The sequence below is a fragment of the Carassius carassius genome, chromosome 35, assembly GCF_963082965.1.
Source record: "Carassius carassius chromosome 35, fCarCar2.1, whole genome shotgun sequence".
Taxonomy (NCBI): domain Eukaryota; kingdom Metazoa; phylum Chordata; class Actinopteri; order Cypriniformes; family Cyprinidae; genus Carassius; species Carassius carassius.
In genome coordinates, this window is record NC_081789.1 from 377,501 (window position 1) to 397,500 (window position 20,000).

A 20,000-nucleotide genomic window follows, 5' to 3' on the forward strand; every position below is an offset into this window, starting at 1 on the left:
ACGACTTTATTAAGATTTGTTTAATTGAAAACTCTTTTTTTAAAAGATTTTCGTTTTGTATACATTGTATTTTAATTTTGATCAATGTTTTATCAATCAATTGCCCGTATTTAATAGCTAAATAAGAAGCAAATATATATCAGACAATGTAATGAGGCGCCGGCACGATCACTTGCATTGCATGTGAACTAAACTCAGCGTGTGCCTCAGATTTGAGAAATATAGGCTATATATTACAAGTCTATGTCTACTTCTAAACGAAAATATTCAAAACAAAATAAATAGGCTACTCTCTGATGATGTAGCTAATCCATATGAAATGTGCATTTCTCAACGCATCGTCAACTTCATCTTTGCAGCGACACAGAAAACACCAGTTTATTACTCAACAATTAAATAACTCCTTGCATATTTTGGAACCAGCGGGCCGTTCTCAGCGAGACCCCACGGAATATTCAGAACTGTGTTCTCCGCTCACGAGCTCTGATCGGAACAAACCCAAACCTCACTGTCTGCTGAACAGAAACATCACAATAGACTAGACTATTTTAGAACAAATTATGAGCTTATGGAAGATTATTTTTTATAAATCTTGACAAAATTAGAATATATGAATGATTTTTTTTGCCTGGTCTCTACGTCTATGGCCCAATGACGCTATGATGAGCACTTACTACTTTAAAAAAAAACGCGGGTCAGGAGCGGGTCGGGAACAATGTATTCTTTTCCTTTTTTTGCGGTCCAAGTTGCGGGCGGGTTAGTTGAAAACATCGGTCGGGTGCGGGTTATTAATTCACTAACCCGCGCATCACTGATATATATATATGTATATATATAATGAAATAATTTATATATCATGTTTTAGTGGAGTAGCGCCACATGACACTTTCCAATCTAAATGAATTCTGCCTAAATCTGTGTTAAAGTGTAATATATTTCTGTGATGCTCCGCTGTATTTCCAGCATCATTCCTCCAGTCTTCAGTGTCACATGATCTTCAGAAATCAGAATAATTAATGATTTACTGCTCAAGAAACATTTCTGATTATTATCAACGTTAAAAACACTTATATTTTTGTGGAAACTGTGATACATTTTACTTTTCAGGATTCACAGATGAACAGAGAGTTCGAGAGAGCAGTATTTATCAGAAACAGTGGTGGGCTGACACACGACTCTTTAAAGCTCAGGTCAGACTGCACAGAAGAGCGTGAAGCGCTGATCAAGTGTAAAGCGCTCTGCTGGAGGTCGTGTATCTCAGCGAGTGTGCTGTACTCGTGTGTGTGTGAGCTGTGTGCCGCTCTGTTGTGTGTCTCTGTGTGTTGGCTCATGCTTCTTTACAGCGTGACAGGATCAGCATTCATTCGCACCGCCTCCGTTGCTCAAGTCTTTTGTTGCTGCGGCTCACTGTTGGTTTTTCTGCTTGTCCAGGGCTCTCCTTCTGCTCCTGCTTTCAGTGTGATGCAGATTTTGGCCTCTTTGCTGCTGGTCTGAGACTTCATCTGGATGTTCAAGTCAGTGATTTGGAACAATAGGCATCGTTGAAGTAATTGCTTAACAGACTCTGAAGTGAGAATGACCACAGAAACATCTTCCCCTGACGCTCACTCTACTCGAGCACAGTAAAGCTCTTGTGAAATGGAAAGATGGATTCTTTCAACTCAAACTTTTCTTTTAAAATGATGTTGTAAAAAGTCATCATTTAGTTTTCCATGACAATTTAAAAGCATTTTGATGTCCTGTTCATAGCGTTACTGAAAATCAAGCCATTTTTACAGTACATCTTAAAAATAAATACTGTAACAATATTATTTAAAACAGAGTTCTGGATGACACTGAAAGGTTCTTTAAAGGACATTGCTGTGTAAAGCTTCATTGTTCAGAGCTGATCACTGTTCAGCTCTTTTTACTACTTTGAGCTCCATATGGCCCTGTTTTAGTGTCATCTGCTCGCAAAAATGAATAAATAATAATGATCATTTGTTTTTACTATATCACAGTTCTGATTTTTTTTTTTGCAACTGTGAAAATATCTCCGAACTGCAACTGTAAAAATCTAAGAAGAAATGTCAGAATTGTGAGGGAAAATGTATCAGTTACCTTTTTTACTTTCCGTGACTGGAAAAACCAACCAAAAAATAACCCACAGAGAAACCATAACTGCTATAGAAATGCAGAATTCAAAGAAAACTATTTGTATCTTACAATTCTGTACTTTTTTTCACCACTAAAAGAGACACAATTATGTTTTTATCTCTTAATTCTCAGTTTATATTCTACATTTCTGATGTTTTTTTCTGAATTGCAAGAATAAAAGCATAGTTACTTTTGTATTTGATTAATTGTGTGGAGGAAAGGGGCTTGTATGTGTGTGTGTAGAGTTTGTCCTCTCCGTCTCATTAGCGGCCTGTGTGTATCTGTCACTGCTCATTACAGCATTCGCTTCGATGCTCGTATAATGTACAGCTCTGAAGTGACGCTCATCGTTTGCGATCCGCTGCTCTTCAGTGCAGTGTCCATGGCTTTATCAGCTTCCACAGCAGCAGTAATCTGATTGGTCGAACAGAGCGGCTGTAACCTGGACTGAATGCGCCACTGCTCCTTCATTTGGGTCATTAAAATCCCAGCTCATTAAGGGAATCCGGAGATGGCCACAAAGAGGCCACAGATTGCTCTGCTTCCCTTCTCTTTAACCACTGCATACGGACTGAGCTGCCCTTTTATGCTGATCTGAGAACAGCTTCACCAGTCTGAAATTCCTAAGTGACAGCACTATTTATCAACACTTACATTACACTCTTAAATAACAGCATCTTCAGAAACTCACAGAAAGCTGTTCTGAAGGCATCTGTGGCTTGTTTTGAAAAATGCAGATGCAATGCAGCATGAAAGTCACACTAAACTATTCACCCCATCCCATAGTTGTATGAAGTAGTTTGCTGTGTGATATCAACTTTACACTGCAAAGGTGGCATAGAAGCACTTCTGATGTGGCATGTAGGTGTCTTCACACAGACTGTTAATGCTGCTCAATGGTGGCTTAAATGCATGTACGCAGCCAATCTGAATTATAATTACACCTATTATGCCCCTTTTTACAATACGTAATATAAATCTCAGGCATTCCCAAAACATGTCTATGAAGTTTCAGCTCAAAATACCCCACAAATCATTTATTATATCATTTTGAGGATGCCTATTTTGAGTGGGAGCAGAAACAGGCTGTTTTTGTGCATGTCTCTTTAAATGCAAATGAGCTGCTGCTCCCCGCCCCCTTTTTCAGAACAGGGCTGTGCTGAAATCATATAGGCTCTTCTGAGCGCACAGAAAGCGGCTGTCACACGGCATGTGAGTTCTCTTTCATGTCTTACTGCGCTTAAACTGTCAAATACACACGAGTTAGAGAAACACAGTGGGTTATGTCTGTGAAGGTAAACGGCTGGAAAATAAATCAGATGTTTATATTAGATCTGTGACAGCAGTGTAATAAACAGGACCTGTATAATAGAATAAATAAAATAAAATCACACTCTGCTCTGGACTGCATAACATCTATAGCTCTAATAAGATGACATTTCTTACTTGAATGCTGTTTTTACATGCTCTAGCATGAAGATAAACCTGGCAGGTTGTGGGCGGGGTCTCTGCTAATACAGCAGTGTCTGTCAACAGTTGGGTGGGGCTTGTAAACGAGATGTCATGTTTTGTTTTTACAGATCCTGCTAATGGCTTGTTCTGAGACACTGCTTATGATTTATGGGCATTTCAAAAAAGGAGTGTGTGGATTTGTATCATTATAGGGTGGTTGTGTACACACACTGCCAACACACATTTGTATTCAAACAACATGTAAAGATACATTTTGCACAATGGGTGCATTTTAATACTGGGGGTCAGAGCTGGCATAATTTAGTCTGGCTTTAAACAGAATTTTGAACTGGCACAGAGCAGCCTTAACTCAGCTGTTTAAAGATTCCTTAAATTATACCTGATCTGATTCACCTAAGTGCTTCATAAAATGCTTTCTTAACAAGAGGTCATATAAATTATAAAATCAGTTCCTCAAAACCTTAATGCTATATTAATTAATAACTATTATCTAATTATCTAAATTTCAGAAACAGCATAACAGAAGATCTGTTTTCACACAAGACTATATAATGGTAATGATTATTGCTGTCATAATGTGGTCAAGCGGTATAATATTCATTGACCGGTTGTTTAGAATTTCAGCATATAGTTGACGCCAAGCTCAGCAAAACCCATCTTATTCTGGTTAACCAGCTAGTTCATCACATCCTTTAATAAGAGCTCTGCCTGGTGACAACGGTGCCATTTTCAACCCTTTCAACCCATTTTTCCCCGTTATTGTTGAAGGGCCCGGCACTTTGACCAAATGCTCTGTGAAGGAATTCCAGTGGCTTGTTTTCCTTGCTCGAGTAGATAGTAATGATGGGCATCAGTATTTGGGAAAGTTACTTTTAAAAGAGATCATCAACTGATCCAATATAGTCCGACTCAGCACTGCATCATATTTTACTCTCAGTCTCCCTGACAAGCCTGCATTATACTGTCTTGTTTAAAAATGAATCCATAGTAAAACAAAGACACAAACAAACAGTGTTTCACCAAAGCAATCTGGAGCTCTTTGTGAAAGTTTACTCACAGTGTCTTGTTATATGTAACATCATCTGCATGGTGCTGTTGATGGAGTTATCCTGTGTTTGTGTGTCTCTAGTATTTCCTCTCCTCCTACTACAAACACATATCACATATTGGTGGGGCTAAACAGGCAGTGATGTAGAATCAGTGGGCGGAGCTAAACATGCAGTATGTAAAATCAGGGGTGGGGCTAAACAGATAGCGATGTGGAAGCAGGCGTTGATCTTCTCATGCAGAGGTGGGCTTTTGCCTGATGATTATGTCATAAAATGGCACGTTGCAAAGCGAGTCATTTTCTAAGTTTGGTTTAAATAAAAGCTATTTGTAAACTAATGAGAAAAGTTTTGAGTTTTGAAACTGACAAGATGTTTTTGTAGTACATTGACCTGTAACATGCCACAAGATCAAGGGAAATTTGATTTCTCAGTTCATGATCAAATTCTCATGTTGCGATTAATGCTTTTATTAATGTTAATGCAAAATGCAATTAATTATTTTATCACAGTATACGGTATTATCACGGTATAGAAATTTTGTATAAAAAAGTGGTCATAATACAGTATAACAGGTTTAATAACTTTTTTCTTATAACAAAAATAACTGCAATAAAGCAATACAGGAAAATATATAAAGTTAAACGTTTTACACAGATTAAAGACAAAGACGTGTGAGATGGAGAAAGGGAGAGAAAAAGGCGAGTGAGACGGAGAAAATTTAGAAAAAGATGAGTGAGATGAAGAAAGGGAGAGAAACAGGCGAGTGAGATGGAGAAAGGGAGAGAAACAGACGAGTGAGACGGAGAAAGGGAGAGAAAAAGACGAGTGAGACGGAGAAAGGGAGAGAAAAAGGCGAGTGAGACGGAGAAAATTTAGAAAAAGATGAGTGAGATGAAGAAAGGGAGAGAAACAGACGAGTGAGACGGAGAAAGGGAGAGAAACAGGCGAGTGAGACGGAGAAAGGGAGAGAAACAGACGAGTGAGACGGAGAAAGAGAGAGAAACAGACGAGCGAGATGGAGAAAGGGAGAGAAACAGACGAGTGAGACGGAGAAAGGGAGAGAAAAAGATGAGTGAGACGGAGAAAGGGAGAGAAAAAGGCGAGTGATACAGAGAAAGGGAGAGAAACAGACGAATGAGACGGAGAAATGGAGAGAAACAGACGAGTGAGACGGAGAAAGAGAGAGAAACAGACGAGCGAGATGGAGAAAGGGAGAGAAACAGACGAGTGAGACGGAGAAAGGGAGAGAAAAAGATGAGTGAGACGGAGAAAGGGAGAGAAAAAGGCGAGTGATACAGAGAAAGGGAGAGAAACAGATGAGTGAGACGGAGAAAGGGAGAGAAACAGGCGAGTGAGAAAGAGAAAAGGAAGAGAAACAGACAAGTGAGACGGAGAAAGTTTAGAAAAAGACGAGTGAGACGGCGAAAGGGAGAGAAAAAGGTGAGTGAGACAGAGAAGAGAGAAAAACAGACGAGTGAGACGGAGAAAGGGAGATAAACAGACGAGTGAGACGGAGAAAGGGAGAGAAAAAGACGAGTGAGACGGAGAAAGGGAGAGAATCAGGCGAGTGAAATGGAGAAAGGGAGGGAAACAGACGAGTGAGACGGAGAAAGGGAGAGAAACAGACGAGTGAGATGGAGAAAGGGAGAGAAACAGACGAGTGAGACAGAGAAAGGGAGAGAAAAAGACGAGTGGGACGGAGAAAGGGAGAGAAAAAGGCGAGTGAGACGGAGAAAGGGAGAGAAACAGACGAGTGAGACGGAGAAAATTTAGAAAAAGATGAGTGAGATGAAGAAAGGGAGAGAAACAAACGAGTAAGACGGAGAAAGGGAGAGAAACAGGCGAGTGAGACAGAGAAAAGGGAGAGAAACAGACGAGTGAGATGGAGAAAGGGAGAGAAACAGACGAGTGAGACGGAGAAAGGGAGAGAAAAAGACGAGTGAGTCGGAGAAAGGGTGAGAAAAAGGCGAGTGATACAGAGAAAGGGAGAGAAACAGATGAGTGAGACGGAGAAAGGGAGAGAAACAGGCGAGTGAGAAAGAGAAAAGGAAGAGAAACAGACAAGTGAGACGGAGAAAGTTTAGAAAAAGACGAGTGAGACGGCGAAAGGGAGAGAAAAAGATGAGTGAGACAGAGAAGAGAGAAAAACGGACGAGTGAGACGGAGAAAGGAAGAGAAACAGATGAGTGAGACGGAGAAAGGGAGAGAAAAAGACGAGTGAGACGGAGAAAGGGAGAGAAAAAGGCGAGTGATACAGAGAAAAGGAGAGAAACAGACGAATGGGACAGAGAAAGGGAGAGAAACAGATGAGTACGACGGAGAAAGGGAGAGAAACAGGCGAGTGAGAAAGAGAAAAGGAAGAGAAACAGACGAGTGAGACGGAGAAAGTTTAGAAAAAGACGAGTGAGACGGCGAAAGGGAGAGAAAAAGGTGAGTGAGACAGAGAAGAGAGAAAAACAGACGAGTGAGACGGAGAAAGGGAGATAAACAGACGAGTGAGACGGAGAAAGGGAGAGAAACAGACGAGTGAGACGAAGAAAGTTTAAAAAAAGGTGAGTGAGACAGAGAAAGGGAGAGAAACAGGTGAGTGAGACTGAGAAAGGGAGAGAAACAAATGAGTGAGAAGGAGAAAGTTTAGAAAAAGACGAGTGAGATGGAGAAAGGGAGAGAAACAGATGAGTGAGACGGATAAAGGGAGAGAAACAGATGAGTGAGACGGAGAAAGGGAGAGAAACAGACGAGTGAGACGGAGAAAGTTTTGAAAAAGACGAGTGAGACGGAGAAAGTTTAGAAAAAGATGAGTGAGATGGAGAAAGGGAGAGAAACAGACGAGTGAGATGGAGAAAGTTTAGAAAAAGACGAGTGAGACGGAGAAAGTTTAGAAAAAGTTGAGTGAGATGGAGAAAGGGAGAGAAACAGACGAGTGAGATGGAGAAAGGGAGAGAAACAGACGAGTGAGACGGAGAAAGGGAGAGAAACAGACGAGCGAGACGGAGAAAGGGGGAGAAAGTTTTGAAAAAGACGAGTGAGACGGAGAAAGTTTAGAAAAAGTTGAGTTTGATGGAGAAAGGGAGAGAAACAGACGAGTGAGATGGAGAAAGGGAGAGAAACAGACGAGTGAGACGGAGAAAGGGAGAGAAACAGACGAGTGAGATGGAGAAAGGGAGAGAAACAGACGAGTGAGATGGAGAAAGTTTAGAAAAAGGCGAGTGAGACAGAGAAAGTTTAAAAAAAGGTGAGTGAGACAGAGAAAGTTTAAAAAAAGATGAGTGAGACGGAGTAAGGGAGAGAAACAGATGAGTGAGACGGAGAAAGGGAGAGAAACAAATGAGTGAGATGGAGAAAGGGAGAAAACAGGCGAGTGAGATGGAGAAAGAGAGAGAAACAGACGAATGAGACGGAGAAAGTTTAGAAAAAGATGAGTGAGATGAAGAAAGGGAGAGAAACAGACGAATGAGATGGAGAAAGGGAGAGAAACAGGCGAGTGAGACGGAGAAAGGGAGAGAAACAGGCGAGTGAGATGTAGAAAGGGAGAGAAACAGACGAGTGAGACGGAGAAAGTTTAGAAAAAGATGAGTGAGACGGAGAAAGTTTAGAAAAAGACGAGTGAGACGGAGAAAAGGGAGAGAAACAGGAGAGTGAGACGGAGAAAGGGAGAGAAACAAATGAGTGAGACGGAGAAAGTTTAGAAAAAAACGAGTGAGATGGAGCAAGGGAGAGAAACAGATGAGTGAGACGGATAAAGGGAGAGAAACAGACGAGTGAGATGGAGAAAGGGAGAGAAACAGACGAGTGAGACGGAGAAAGTTTTGAAAAAGACGAGGGAGACGGAGAAAGTTTAGAAAAAGATGAGTGAGATGGAGAAAGGGAGAGAAACAGACGAGTGAGATGGAGAAAGTTTAGAAAAAGACGAGTGAGACGGAGAAAGTTTAGAAAAAGTTGAGTGAGATGGAGAAAGGGAGAGAAACAGATGAGTGAGATGGAGAAAGGGAGAGAAACAGACGAGTGAGACGGAGAAAGGGAGAGAAACAGATGAGTGAGACGGAGAAAGGGAGAGAAACAGACGAGTGAGACGTAGAAAGGGAGAGAAACAGACGAGTGAGACGGAGAAAGTTTAGAAAAAGATGAGTGAGACGGAGAAAGTTTAGAAAAAGACGAGTGAGACGGAGAAAGGGAGAGAAACAGGAGAGTGAGACGGAGACAGGGAGAGAAACAAATGAGTGAGACGGAGAAAGTTTAGAAAAAAACGAGTGAGATGGAGAAAGGGAGAGAAACAGATGAGTGAGACGGATAAAGGGAGAGAAACAGACGAGTGAGACGGAGAAAGGGAGAGAAACAGACGAGTGAGACGGAGAAAGTTTTGAAAAAGACGAGTGAGACGGAGAAAGGGAGAGAAACAGACGAGTGAGATGGAGAAAGTTTAGAAAAAGACGAGTGAGACGGAGAAAGTTTAGAAAAAGTTGAGTGAGATGGAGAAAGGGAGAGAAACAGACGAGTGAGATGGAGAAAGGGAGAGAAACAGACGAGTGAGATGGAGAAAGGGAGAGAAACAGACAAGTGAGACGGAGAAAGGGAGAGAAACAGACGAGTGAGACGGAGAAAGGGAGAGAAACAGACGAGTGAGACGGAGAAAGTTTTGAAAAAGACGAGTGAGACGGAGAAAGTTTAGAAAAAGTTGAGTTTGATGGAGAAAGGGAGAGAAACAGACGAGTGAGATGGAGAAAGGGAGAGAAACAGACGAGTGAGACGGAGAAAGGGAGAGAAACAGACGAGTGAGACGGAGAAAGGGAGAGAAACAGACGAGTGAGATGGAGAAAGTTTAAAAAAAGATGAGTGAGACGGAGTAAGGGAGAGAAACAGATGAGTGAGACGGATAAAGGGAGAGAAACAGACGAGTGAGACGGAGAAAGGGAGAGAAACAGACGAGTGAGACGGAGAAAGTTTTGAAAAAGACGAGTGAGACGGAGAAAGGGAGAGAAACAGACGAGTGAGATGGAGAAAGTTTAGAAAAAGACGAGTGAGACGGAGAAAGTTTAGAAAAAGTTGAGTGAGATGGAGAAAGGGAGAGAAACAGACAAGTGAGATGGAGAAAGGGAGAGAAACAGACGAGTGAGATGGAGAAAGGGAGAGAAACAGACAAGTGAGACGGAGAAAGGGGGAGAAACAGACGAGTGAGACGGAGAAAGGGAGAGAAACAGACGAGTGAGACGGAGAAAGTTTTGAAAAAGACGAGTGAGACGGAGAAAGTTTAGAAAAAGTTGAGTTTGATGGAGAAAGGGAGAGAAACAGACGAGTGAGATGGAGAAAGGGAGAGAAACAGACGAGTGAGACGGAGAAAGGGAGAGAAACAGACGAGTGAGATGGAGAAAGTTTAAAAAAAGATGAGTGAGACGGAGTAAGGGAGAGAAACAGATGAGTGAGACGGAGAAAGGGAGAGAAACAAATGAGTGAGATGGAGAAAGGGAGAAAACAGGCGAGTGAGACGGAGAAAGAGAGAGAAACAGACGAATGAGACGGAGAAAGTTTAGAAAAAGATGAGTGAGATGAAGAAAGGGAGAGAAACAGACGAATGAGATGGAGAAAGGGAGAGAAACAGGCGAGTGAGACGGAGAAAGGGAGAGAAACAGACGAATGAGACGGAGAAAGTTTAGAAAAAGATGAGTGAGATGAAGAAAGGGAGAGAAACAGATGAATGAAATGGAGAAAGGGAGAGAAACAGGCGAGTGAGACGGAGAAAGGGAGAGAAACAGACGAATGAGATGGAGAAAGGGAGAGAAACAGACGAATGAGATGGAGAAAGGGAGAGAAACAGACGAGTGAGACGGAGAAAGGGAGAGAAACAGGCGAGTGAGATGGAGAAAGGGAGAGAAACAGGCGAGTGAGATGGAGAAAGTTTAGAAAAAGTCGAGTGAGACGGAGAAAGTTTAGAAATAGACGAGTGAGATGGAGAAAGGGAGAAAAACAGACGAGTGAGACGGAGAAAGTGAGAGAAACAGACGAGTGAGACGGAGAAAGGGAGAGAAACAGACGAGTGAGACGGAGAAAGGGAGAGCAAAAGGCGAGTGAGACAGAGAAAGGGAGAAAAACAGACGAGTGAGACAGAGAAAGGGAGAGAAACAGACGAGTGAGATGGAGAAAGAAGAGGTCTTCACTGGTCCAAAAAATTAATGCCCGAACCCGAAAGAGACCCGTAATGTACTACACCGAACCAACCCGGACCCGTCTAATATTTCAAAAGCTGGACCCGGACCTGTGTAGATCCGAGAAATGCCTACCCGGACCCGACCTGGACCTGTATATTATTTGAAAGCTGGACCCGAACCCGTCGGGAAGACACAGACCCGACTGAACCCGATTGTCACATATTCCACCTTAAATTGCTATTACAAGTCAATAAACCTGTTGCGAAAAATACAGCCTTTTGTCTTACCTAATTTAAGGAGCCGTAGTCTCTCTACCTGACTGCCTGTGATGCATTACAATCCTCCGACAAGAAAGTTATTCATGTTATTCCTCTCGTTATTCCAAGTCCAAGCTTAATCCTCTCATTATTTCAGCTTCAAAAGTCCTCTTGATGTCACGGTGACGGATGACAAATGCTACTGTGCACATGTACATTCTGACTTGAGTTAATTCGCATAATAACCTCAACTGTTTGTCCTTTTGAACTATAATAACGATCGCTCGTGCAATGCCATGGCCGCTGATGTTATTTATTTGCTAACATCTCTGTGCTCTCTGCTCTGCGTCGAGTCTGAATCTGACCAATAAAACTTTAAGATTAAACGGTTCATTTATATTATTATAAAAATGGAAGAAAATGTAAAGCGCGGTTTGGCGGTCAAAGTGTCCCTCACTGGTTGCCATAGAAACATGAAACGCGATCGAGACTGCACATGCGTGCTAGCTGTATCAACCTAAAATATGCTTTAACGCAATTTGAGCATCATAGAAAACATTCATGTGACAGTTCACCTCAGATTGTGTTGCTGATTTGAAATATATTAAATATGAGTGTGTCAAGTCTGCAAGCATTATCACCATGCGTGCACTTGCATTAACTCTGAGTCTGCGCGCTCTGATTCTAAGGGCAGAGAGAGAGAGAGAGAGAGAGAGAGAGAGAGAGAGATTTTTTTGGCTCACTCTTTTCTTTTCCTAATTTTACAAGTTGCAAGTTACAAAAAACACAAGCAGTGTTTGATCACGGCCGGGTGTTCTCCAAGGCCGATGACTCCGATCGCACGGGTTTTACACACAATGTTAAACAGACCTGGGACCCAAGGTAATAGACTCGAACCCGACCCGGACCCGGCTGATCATTTAAAATATAGACCCGAACCCGTACGGGTCCCGGGTCGGGTCCCAGGTCGACGGGTCTCGGGTGCACTGTGAAGACCTCTAGTTACTTGTGATGCATTACCTCTAACACTGGCGGTCCTCCTCTCTGTATTGAAAAAGTGCATCTGCTGTTTCTCTACTGTGAAACTCATAAGTCATAGACCCTACACTGACCTTCATCATTATATGGTCTCATACAGAAGAACATGAATGGTTGCCTCAATCATTAGATGCTCAGTCAAGGTCTACATTTATCAGTTCCTGCATTTTCTCGGAATCGAACCCTTAGCCTTGTGTTTCCAGCACCATGCGCTGCAGGACTGGTTTGCGGCAAGTTAGCGTAGGGTTTATCTGTTCCAGTTGTGTATGTAAGCGCTCTAACCGAGGCTTTGAACTTTGATGGGATCCTCATGAGTCTGGGGTCTCGGCGCCATATTTTGTAACCCCCACCTCATGCTCTCGTCTGCTTCTCATTGCTGTTTGATCACCTTCGTCAAAGTGCCTCCCTTTCAAGTGGTCTTCAGTTCCCGCCAGAGATCCCGGCGTCTCTGGACATCAAATGTGCTCTTTCACAAACACCCTTTACCCGTTCTCCCTCACTCCCCGGGGAGCCTTTCCTCGCTGCTGAGAACGCAGGGGTGAAGTGGATGCTCAGGAGCGTTGAGAAAGGGAGAGAGACAGTGAGGGGAAGATGGGGTGAAAGAGAGGGGGATTTCTTTGATGTGGTTTGTGGGTGGCATTTTTACTATTCTTCAGAAAAACAGAGACACAGTAGCGGCAGAGCACAGAATACTAGCACATGTTACTCCCTGATGCTGGACAGCGATCTGGTTCCCAGGGATCAGTCATATGATGCACACCTTGACTCCTCTTCAATCAAAAGCATGTTTTCAGTTTTCATGTTTTGGTATCCTAAATTCTAAAATGTCAGGGTTATACCACAATAGCTATTAAAATAATGAATTTAACAATTATTATTATTATTATTATTATTATTATTGTTATTGTTATTATTATTATTATTATTATTATTATTATTATTATTAATTATAATAATTCATAAGCAGTTAGTTAAATAACATTTACAAAAATAATTGTATTATTATTATTATTATTATTATAATTAATTCATAAGCAGTAAAGCAATTTTTAATAAAAACATTTTAATAATAACATTTTAAATTATTATTATTATTTATAAGCAGTAATGCAATTTTGTTTATTAATAATGAAAACAAAACAAATAACAATGATGATAATAATAATACTAATATTTTAATATGTTAAATTATTATTATTATTATTATGTATAATAATTCATAAATTCTCATAAAGTCTCAGATAATTATTGCACTACATTATTTTACCTTTAAGTAAAAATAAGTCCTGAATTTTTTTCCCCCCTTGAAAAATAGCTGAAAAATGTTATTAAATTAGCATGTGTAGGCATTTTTAATCCGGACTTGCTGTGACCTCTAAACAGTAATCACAAACGCTGGGCTCTAGGCCTGTGGATCACAACAGACTCTGATCAGTCCAGCTTCTTCTTATCTTCTTAGAAATATATCCCTCCCAACACAATCCTGACCATCTTCATCCTCACCGGCTTCAAACAGCTCCAGTGTGATTCATGCTAGAATAACAGAAGATGTGCAGTCAATCTTCAAAACTTCAAGCACGTAAAACTGCTTCTAAAGGAACCTTTGTCTTTCCAGCGGTGCTTTTAGTCAGACTGTGAGCGTATGTTTATCAACGTTTTAAAACTTTGTCACGAATGCCATCAGAGGAGCGACTGCTTTCATTTAGAGACAATGGAGGTCAATCCCTTAACCTCAGACGAACAACAGCGGCACAAGCGCCAGATTTACTGCACATCCATGGCATTAAAAACCAGCGGTGTCGTCTCCATAAACCATGGCATCCTCTTCAGCGGCAGCATGAAAGGAAAGGCTGGTGTGTCTCACTTCATTTAAAGCCAGACGCTCTGAGACAGAAAGCAGAGCTCATCCACTGAAGAAGAGCACTTAGCAGTGAGAGCCGGAGAAGAGGCAGAGATGCAGAAGAAACAGATCAAATCACGCTGATGAAAGGAACGGGCCTGGATGAGACGCAAATGGAGGACGGCTGAGATGAAAGCACTTCATTTTGATAATGACGACTTTTTCTGGAGGAGCATAAACAGATGAGAACATGTTTTTCTACAGTTTTCAAAGGCTCAGCTCTCCCTGTGATGATTATCAGCACAGGAGCGTCTCCAGCTCTGCGAGAGTCCAGTCACAGATCTCATTCTCACGTGTGTCTGATTCTGTCTCTGACGCTCAGAGGATCATGCGTGCCAAAGCAAGATGGTAGCGTTAACGCAGCTTTGAAGTGATTGGTCAACAAAGATATTTTCTAGGAACCACATTTTTTTAAATAAAAAGTTTCTCCATCTGCTTACACACAGAATCTTCACGTGTCACACAGTTTCTGAAAGCTGTCACTCAAACAGCAGAAGCACACACCAGATCTACAAAACCACACACTAATACTCAGACTACAAAACACACAAATCTAGCAGGAATGAATATTATGGCAAAGGTGTTTGCAAATGTTTGCTCTTGAGATGTGTTTGTGATATTTTGAATGCAGTGCTTTATTTTGCAAGAGATGAGAGACATTTTGGATTTTGTTTGCAATTCTTGGATTTGTGTGTAAAGTTATTAAAAAAGAGGCAAAGTTTTGAAAATGTGTGTGAGCAGTTGAACTAAACTGTAAACAAACAAAAATATATTGAATAAGAAAAACACAAAATACACTGATGTTCAAAAGGCTGGGGTCAGTAAGTCTTTTTAATATTTCTGAATGAAGTCTCTTCTGCTCATCAAAGCTGCATTTATCTGATCACAAATACAGTAACACAGTGAAATATTATTCCAGTGTAAATCATCTGTTCTGTGTGAATCTGTGTTAAAGTGTAATGTATTTCTGTGATGCTCCGCTGTATTTTCAGCATCATTCCTCCAGTCTTCAGTGTCACATGATCTTCAGAAATCAGAATAATATGATGATTTACTGCTCAAGAAACATTTCTGATTATTATCAGTGTTGAACACAGTTGTGCTGCACAATATTTTTGTTGAAACTGATGCATTTTATTCACAGATTCACAGATGAACAGAAAGTTCAGAAGAACAGCATTTATTTAAATAGAAATTATTTGTAACATTATAAATGTCTTTACTGACACTAGATCAATTTAAAATTCCTATAACCATTAAACACAATGCAACTTATAACTCAAAGTGCATTAGATTAGCAGCAGTTTTTGTTGAATGTAAGCAGTAATTCAATTTTTGCTGACCAGAGCTTGAGTAAGTCTCCACATATAGAAACCCATCCTGATTTACTGCAGCAAACCATTTCAAGATACTTAGTCTGACTATTTCAAAGAGCCGGCGAGTGTTATTCTCCATCAGCAGTGCTTACAGTGAAATATGACGATCAGATGGACTGAATCTCTGTCTGCTTCTCTGTGTTTGTAGATCCATCCTGCTGCCATCATGCTGCAGAGCTCTTTCCCCAGTGCAGAGGAGCCTGTGAACAGGTGAAGCTTTTACACACACACACACACACTCTCTCTCTCTCTCTCTGTCACACACACACACACACACACACAAAAGATTTACGTGTACGCTAAGTATGTGTGTTGGATAAAAAGTGTAGTGTATATAAATATAAATAGTGTAGTGTGTTCCACAGTTATTATCAATTGTTCATTAGATGGATTGCCTGAGGGAAGAAACTGTTCCTGTGTCTGGTCGTTCTGGTGCTCAGTGCTCTGTAGCGTCGACCAGATGGCAACAGTTCAAAGAGGGAGTGTGCTGGATGTGAGGGGTCCAGAGTGATTTTAACAGCCCTTTTGCTCACTCTGGATAAGTACAGTTCTTGAATAGATGGGAGGGTTGTACCGATAATTCGCTCAGCAGTCCGGACTACCCTCTGTAGTCTTCTGAGGTCAGATTTAGAAGCTGAGCTGAACCAGACAGTTACTGAAGTGCAGAGGATGGATTCGATGATGGTGGAGTAGAACTGTTTCAGCAGATCCTGTGGCAGGTTAAACTTCCTCAGCTGGCGAAGGAAGTACAGGACACTCACACACACACTCACACACACACACACACACGCAGACACTTGGGCTTGCATAGACTAGCTGAGTAGTTGAATGAACGACTACTTCAACCACTAGTCGGCGCTGTCGGAAACAATCGACAACTCGAGCATGCATTAACCCTAATGCATGCACAGAGTTTGTAAGTACGACGTGTATTTTAGGACTACAATATTGCGTGTAGCTGTTACTTTCTATGACCTTATCTATGTTGCATGTAAAATTAAAATATGTAATGTAGTCAATTAGGTATGTGCCTGAAGCGGAATACCTTATTCAGAATGGCACAGATGATATAAAGGTAAATCAGTAGCAAAACTCGAGAGGTTGAAGATCTGAATGTGAGAACTTGTCATATTAATATGTGTATTTGTAAGTTAAAATTTACACTCACAGCTCTGATGTGAAGAGTTGAATCTTGCAATTTGCACACACAGACAATGATCAAAACACCCGTGTTTTGAATTGGAAGTTGTAGATTAATAGTCACAAATGTGTAGAATGACATTCACACAAAGAAAATGACATACACACATGTTTACGACATATTTACTTTTGCACTTTACTTCAGTTTCGCTGCACAACGTCAAGTCGGCACTTACAACCTCTCAGATCTGGAAGTACAAGTTCAAATCCTAGCGCTCTGACTTTTGCTACTCTTTTTGCGCTATTCTGTTGCAAAACTCACTTGTGCACTTGTATATGCAGATGTGAGAGAGCAGAGCTGGGGGCGGGGCTTTGGTGCGAATGAAGACATTTTATTGGTCGATGCCCGACCAATGAACAACGCCAACTGTTTTCACTGAATATCCTTAGCTTTGACAGGATTTTAAGACACTGCATTCATTTTGCCATTCAGGTATTATCTAGTAGACAAATAATGCAACATATTTTATATGTATATCCCACTGCATATCACTCTACCAGAGTTGCAATATAGTGCTGTTTTTATTATTTTTATGTTTTGTAAAAATAATTTTAACATCTTCATTGGGTTAAATTCCTAATTTGCTTGTCAGTAATGAACCTTTTTAAATGCAACATTATTATTATTATTTTTTTTTATAAAATCGAGTGTCTAAATGTACATTAAACAGCAAAACCTAAAAAATGAGCACTTATGACCAGAAATACTGTTTTGAGCAACTAGTAGAGCTAAATACATGTATTTATTAAACATCAACAAGGCCATCTAGTGTTTAAGCAATGGAATTGCATATGAATATTATCTTTCTGGCCACCAAATGCCTCTAATTTAAAGCGTGCCTCTTTGCACTGGAATTTAAACCTAAATACTACAGTTATTGTAGTTTAAATAATAACCATCTTAGAAAATGTTATATTTCAAATGGTCATTCATGGATCATAATTATTGCGCATATTATTTAGTACCATGATCTCTTCAAATTAACTAAACATGACTGAGTTAACATGTAGTACAGTTATTTTATTGGTTAAAAGTTACACTTAATTGTTTAGTCACATTTAACTGCCAAGAAGGAGTATGAGAACATAATGCTGTTCCATTTTCCAGTATAAATTGCTATTATAACGCATAGTCATTAGTCAACGCAGTTATCCATGCATAATCAATGCACTTTTTGTGTTACAAATTACTAGAAATCGCTGCAAATATAATAAAACTGCTGTCTGTCCCAATTAATACATTTCAAGCATATTGACAAAACGTTTTGTTTAGTACTATTGATAGCTCCATGAACCACGTGACCGCGTGGCGGTGAGATCAAAGCATGTTCTGGTACAGCGAGTTTACTCTGCAATATGCAGTGGGATATACATATAAAATATGTTGCATTATTTGTCTACTAGATAATACCTGAATGGCAAAATGAATGCAATGTCTTAAAATCCTGTCAAAGCTCAGGATATTCAGTGAAAACAATCGGCGTTGTTCATTGGTCGGGCATCGACCAATAAAATGTTCTGATTCGCACCAAAGCCCCGCCCCCAGCTCTGCTCTCTCACATCTGCATATACAAGTGCACAAGTGAGTTTTGCAACAGAATAGCGCAAAAAGAGTAGCAAAAGTCAGAGCGCTAGGATTTGAACTTGTACTTCCAGATCTGAGAGGTTGTAAGTGCCGACTTGACGTTGTGCAGCGAAACTGAAGTAAAGTGCAAAAGTAAATATGTCGTAAACGTGTATATGTCATTTTCTTTGTGTGAATGTAATTCTACACATTTGTAACTATTAATCTACAACTTCCAATTCAAAACACGGGTGATAAGTCACCTTTATTTATATAGCGCTTTAAACAAAATACATTGCGTCAAAGCAACTGAACAACATTCATTAGGAAAACAGTCAATAATGCAAAATGATAGTTAAAGGCAGTTCATCATTGAATTCAGTGATGTCATCTCTGTTCAGTTAAATAGTGTCTGTGCATTTATTTGCAATCAAGTCAACGATATCGCTGTAGATGAAGTGACCCCAACTAAGCAAGCCAGAGGCGACAGCGGCAAGGAACCGAAACTCCATCGGTGACAGAATGGAGAAAAAACCTTGGGAGAAACCAGGCTCAGTTGGGGGTCAGTTCTCCTCTGACCAGACGAAACCAGTAGTTCAATTCCAGGCTGCAGCAAAGTCAGATTGTGCAGAAGAATCATCTGTTTCCTGTGGTCTTGTCCTGGTGCTCCTCTGAGACAAGGTCTTTACAGGGGATCTGTATCTGGGGCTCTAGTTGTCCTGGTCTCCGCTGTCTTTCAGGGATGTAGAGGTCCTTTCTAGGTGCTGATCCACCATCTGGTCTGGATACGTACTGGATCCGGGTGACTGCAGTGACCCTCTGATCTGGACACAGACTGGATCTGTTGGCCACGGTGACCTCGGAACAAGAGAGAAACAGACTAATATTAGCGTAGATGCCATTCTTCTAATGATGTAGCAAGTACATCGGGTGTTATGGGAAGTGTTCCCGGTTCCGGTTTACCTAATTAATGCAGCCTAAAAATCCTTTAACGGATTTGGATATTAAAAGCATATTAGTATGTTATGTGTAAGCCAGGATAAAGAGATGGGTCTTTAATCTAGATTTAAACTGCAAGAGTGTGTCTGCCTCCCGAACAATGTTAGGTAGGTTATTCCAGAGTTTAGGAGCCAAATAGGAAAAGGTTCTGCCACCCGCAGTTGATTTTGATATTCAAGGTATTATCAAATTGCCTGAGTTTTGAGAACGTAGCGGACGTAGAGGACTATAATGTAAAAGGAGCTCATTCAAATACTGAGGTGCTAAACCATTCAGGGCTTTATAAGTAATAAGCAATATTTTAAAATCTATACGATGCTTGATAGGGAGCCAGTGCAGTGTTGACAGGACCGGGCTAATATGGTCATACTTCCTGGTTCTAGTAAGAACTCTTGCTGCTGCATTTTGGACTAGCTGTAGTTTGTTTACTAAGCGTGCAGAACAACCACCCAATAAAGCATTACAATAATCTAACCTTGAGGTCATAAATGCATGGAATAACATTTCTGCATTTGACATTGAGAGCATAGGCCGTAATTTAGATATATTTTTAAGATGGAAGTTTTACAAATGCTAGAAACGTGACTTAGTAAGGAAAGATTGCTATCAAATAGCACACCTAGGTTCCTAACTGATGACGAAGAATTGACATTGCACAATTAACACCTCTGTTTTTTCAGATATTAGCAGTAAGAAATTACTCGTCATCCAGTATTTTTTATCGTCGACTATGCATTCCGTTAGTTTTCCAAAATGGTATGTTTCGCTGGGCCGCAAAAAAGGTAGATCTGAGTATCATCAGCATAACAGTGAAAGCTAACACTGTGTTTCCTGATGATATCTCCCAACGTTAACATATAAAGCG

At 40.7% G+C, this 20,000-nt stretch overlaps 1 protein-coding gene across 1 annotated transcript in view; it reads left to right on the forward strand.

The window, feature by feature from the left end:
- Window positions 1-20,000, forward strand: part of LOC132115853 (reversion-inducing cysteine-rich protein with Kazal motifs-like) — a 66,901-nt gene that overhangs the window by 8,742 nt on the left and 38,159 nt on the right. Inside the window, exon 2 of the mRNA XM_059524228.1 lies at window positions 15,521-15,582. Within this exon, the coding sequence (XP_059380211.1) occupies window positions 15,521-15,582 (62 nt within the window). The remainder of the gene's footprint in view (window positions 1-15,520; window positions 15,583-20,000) is intronic.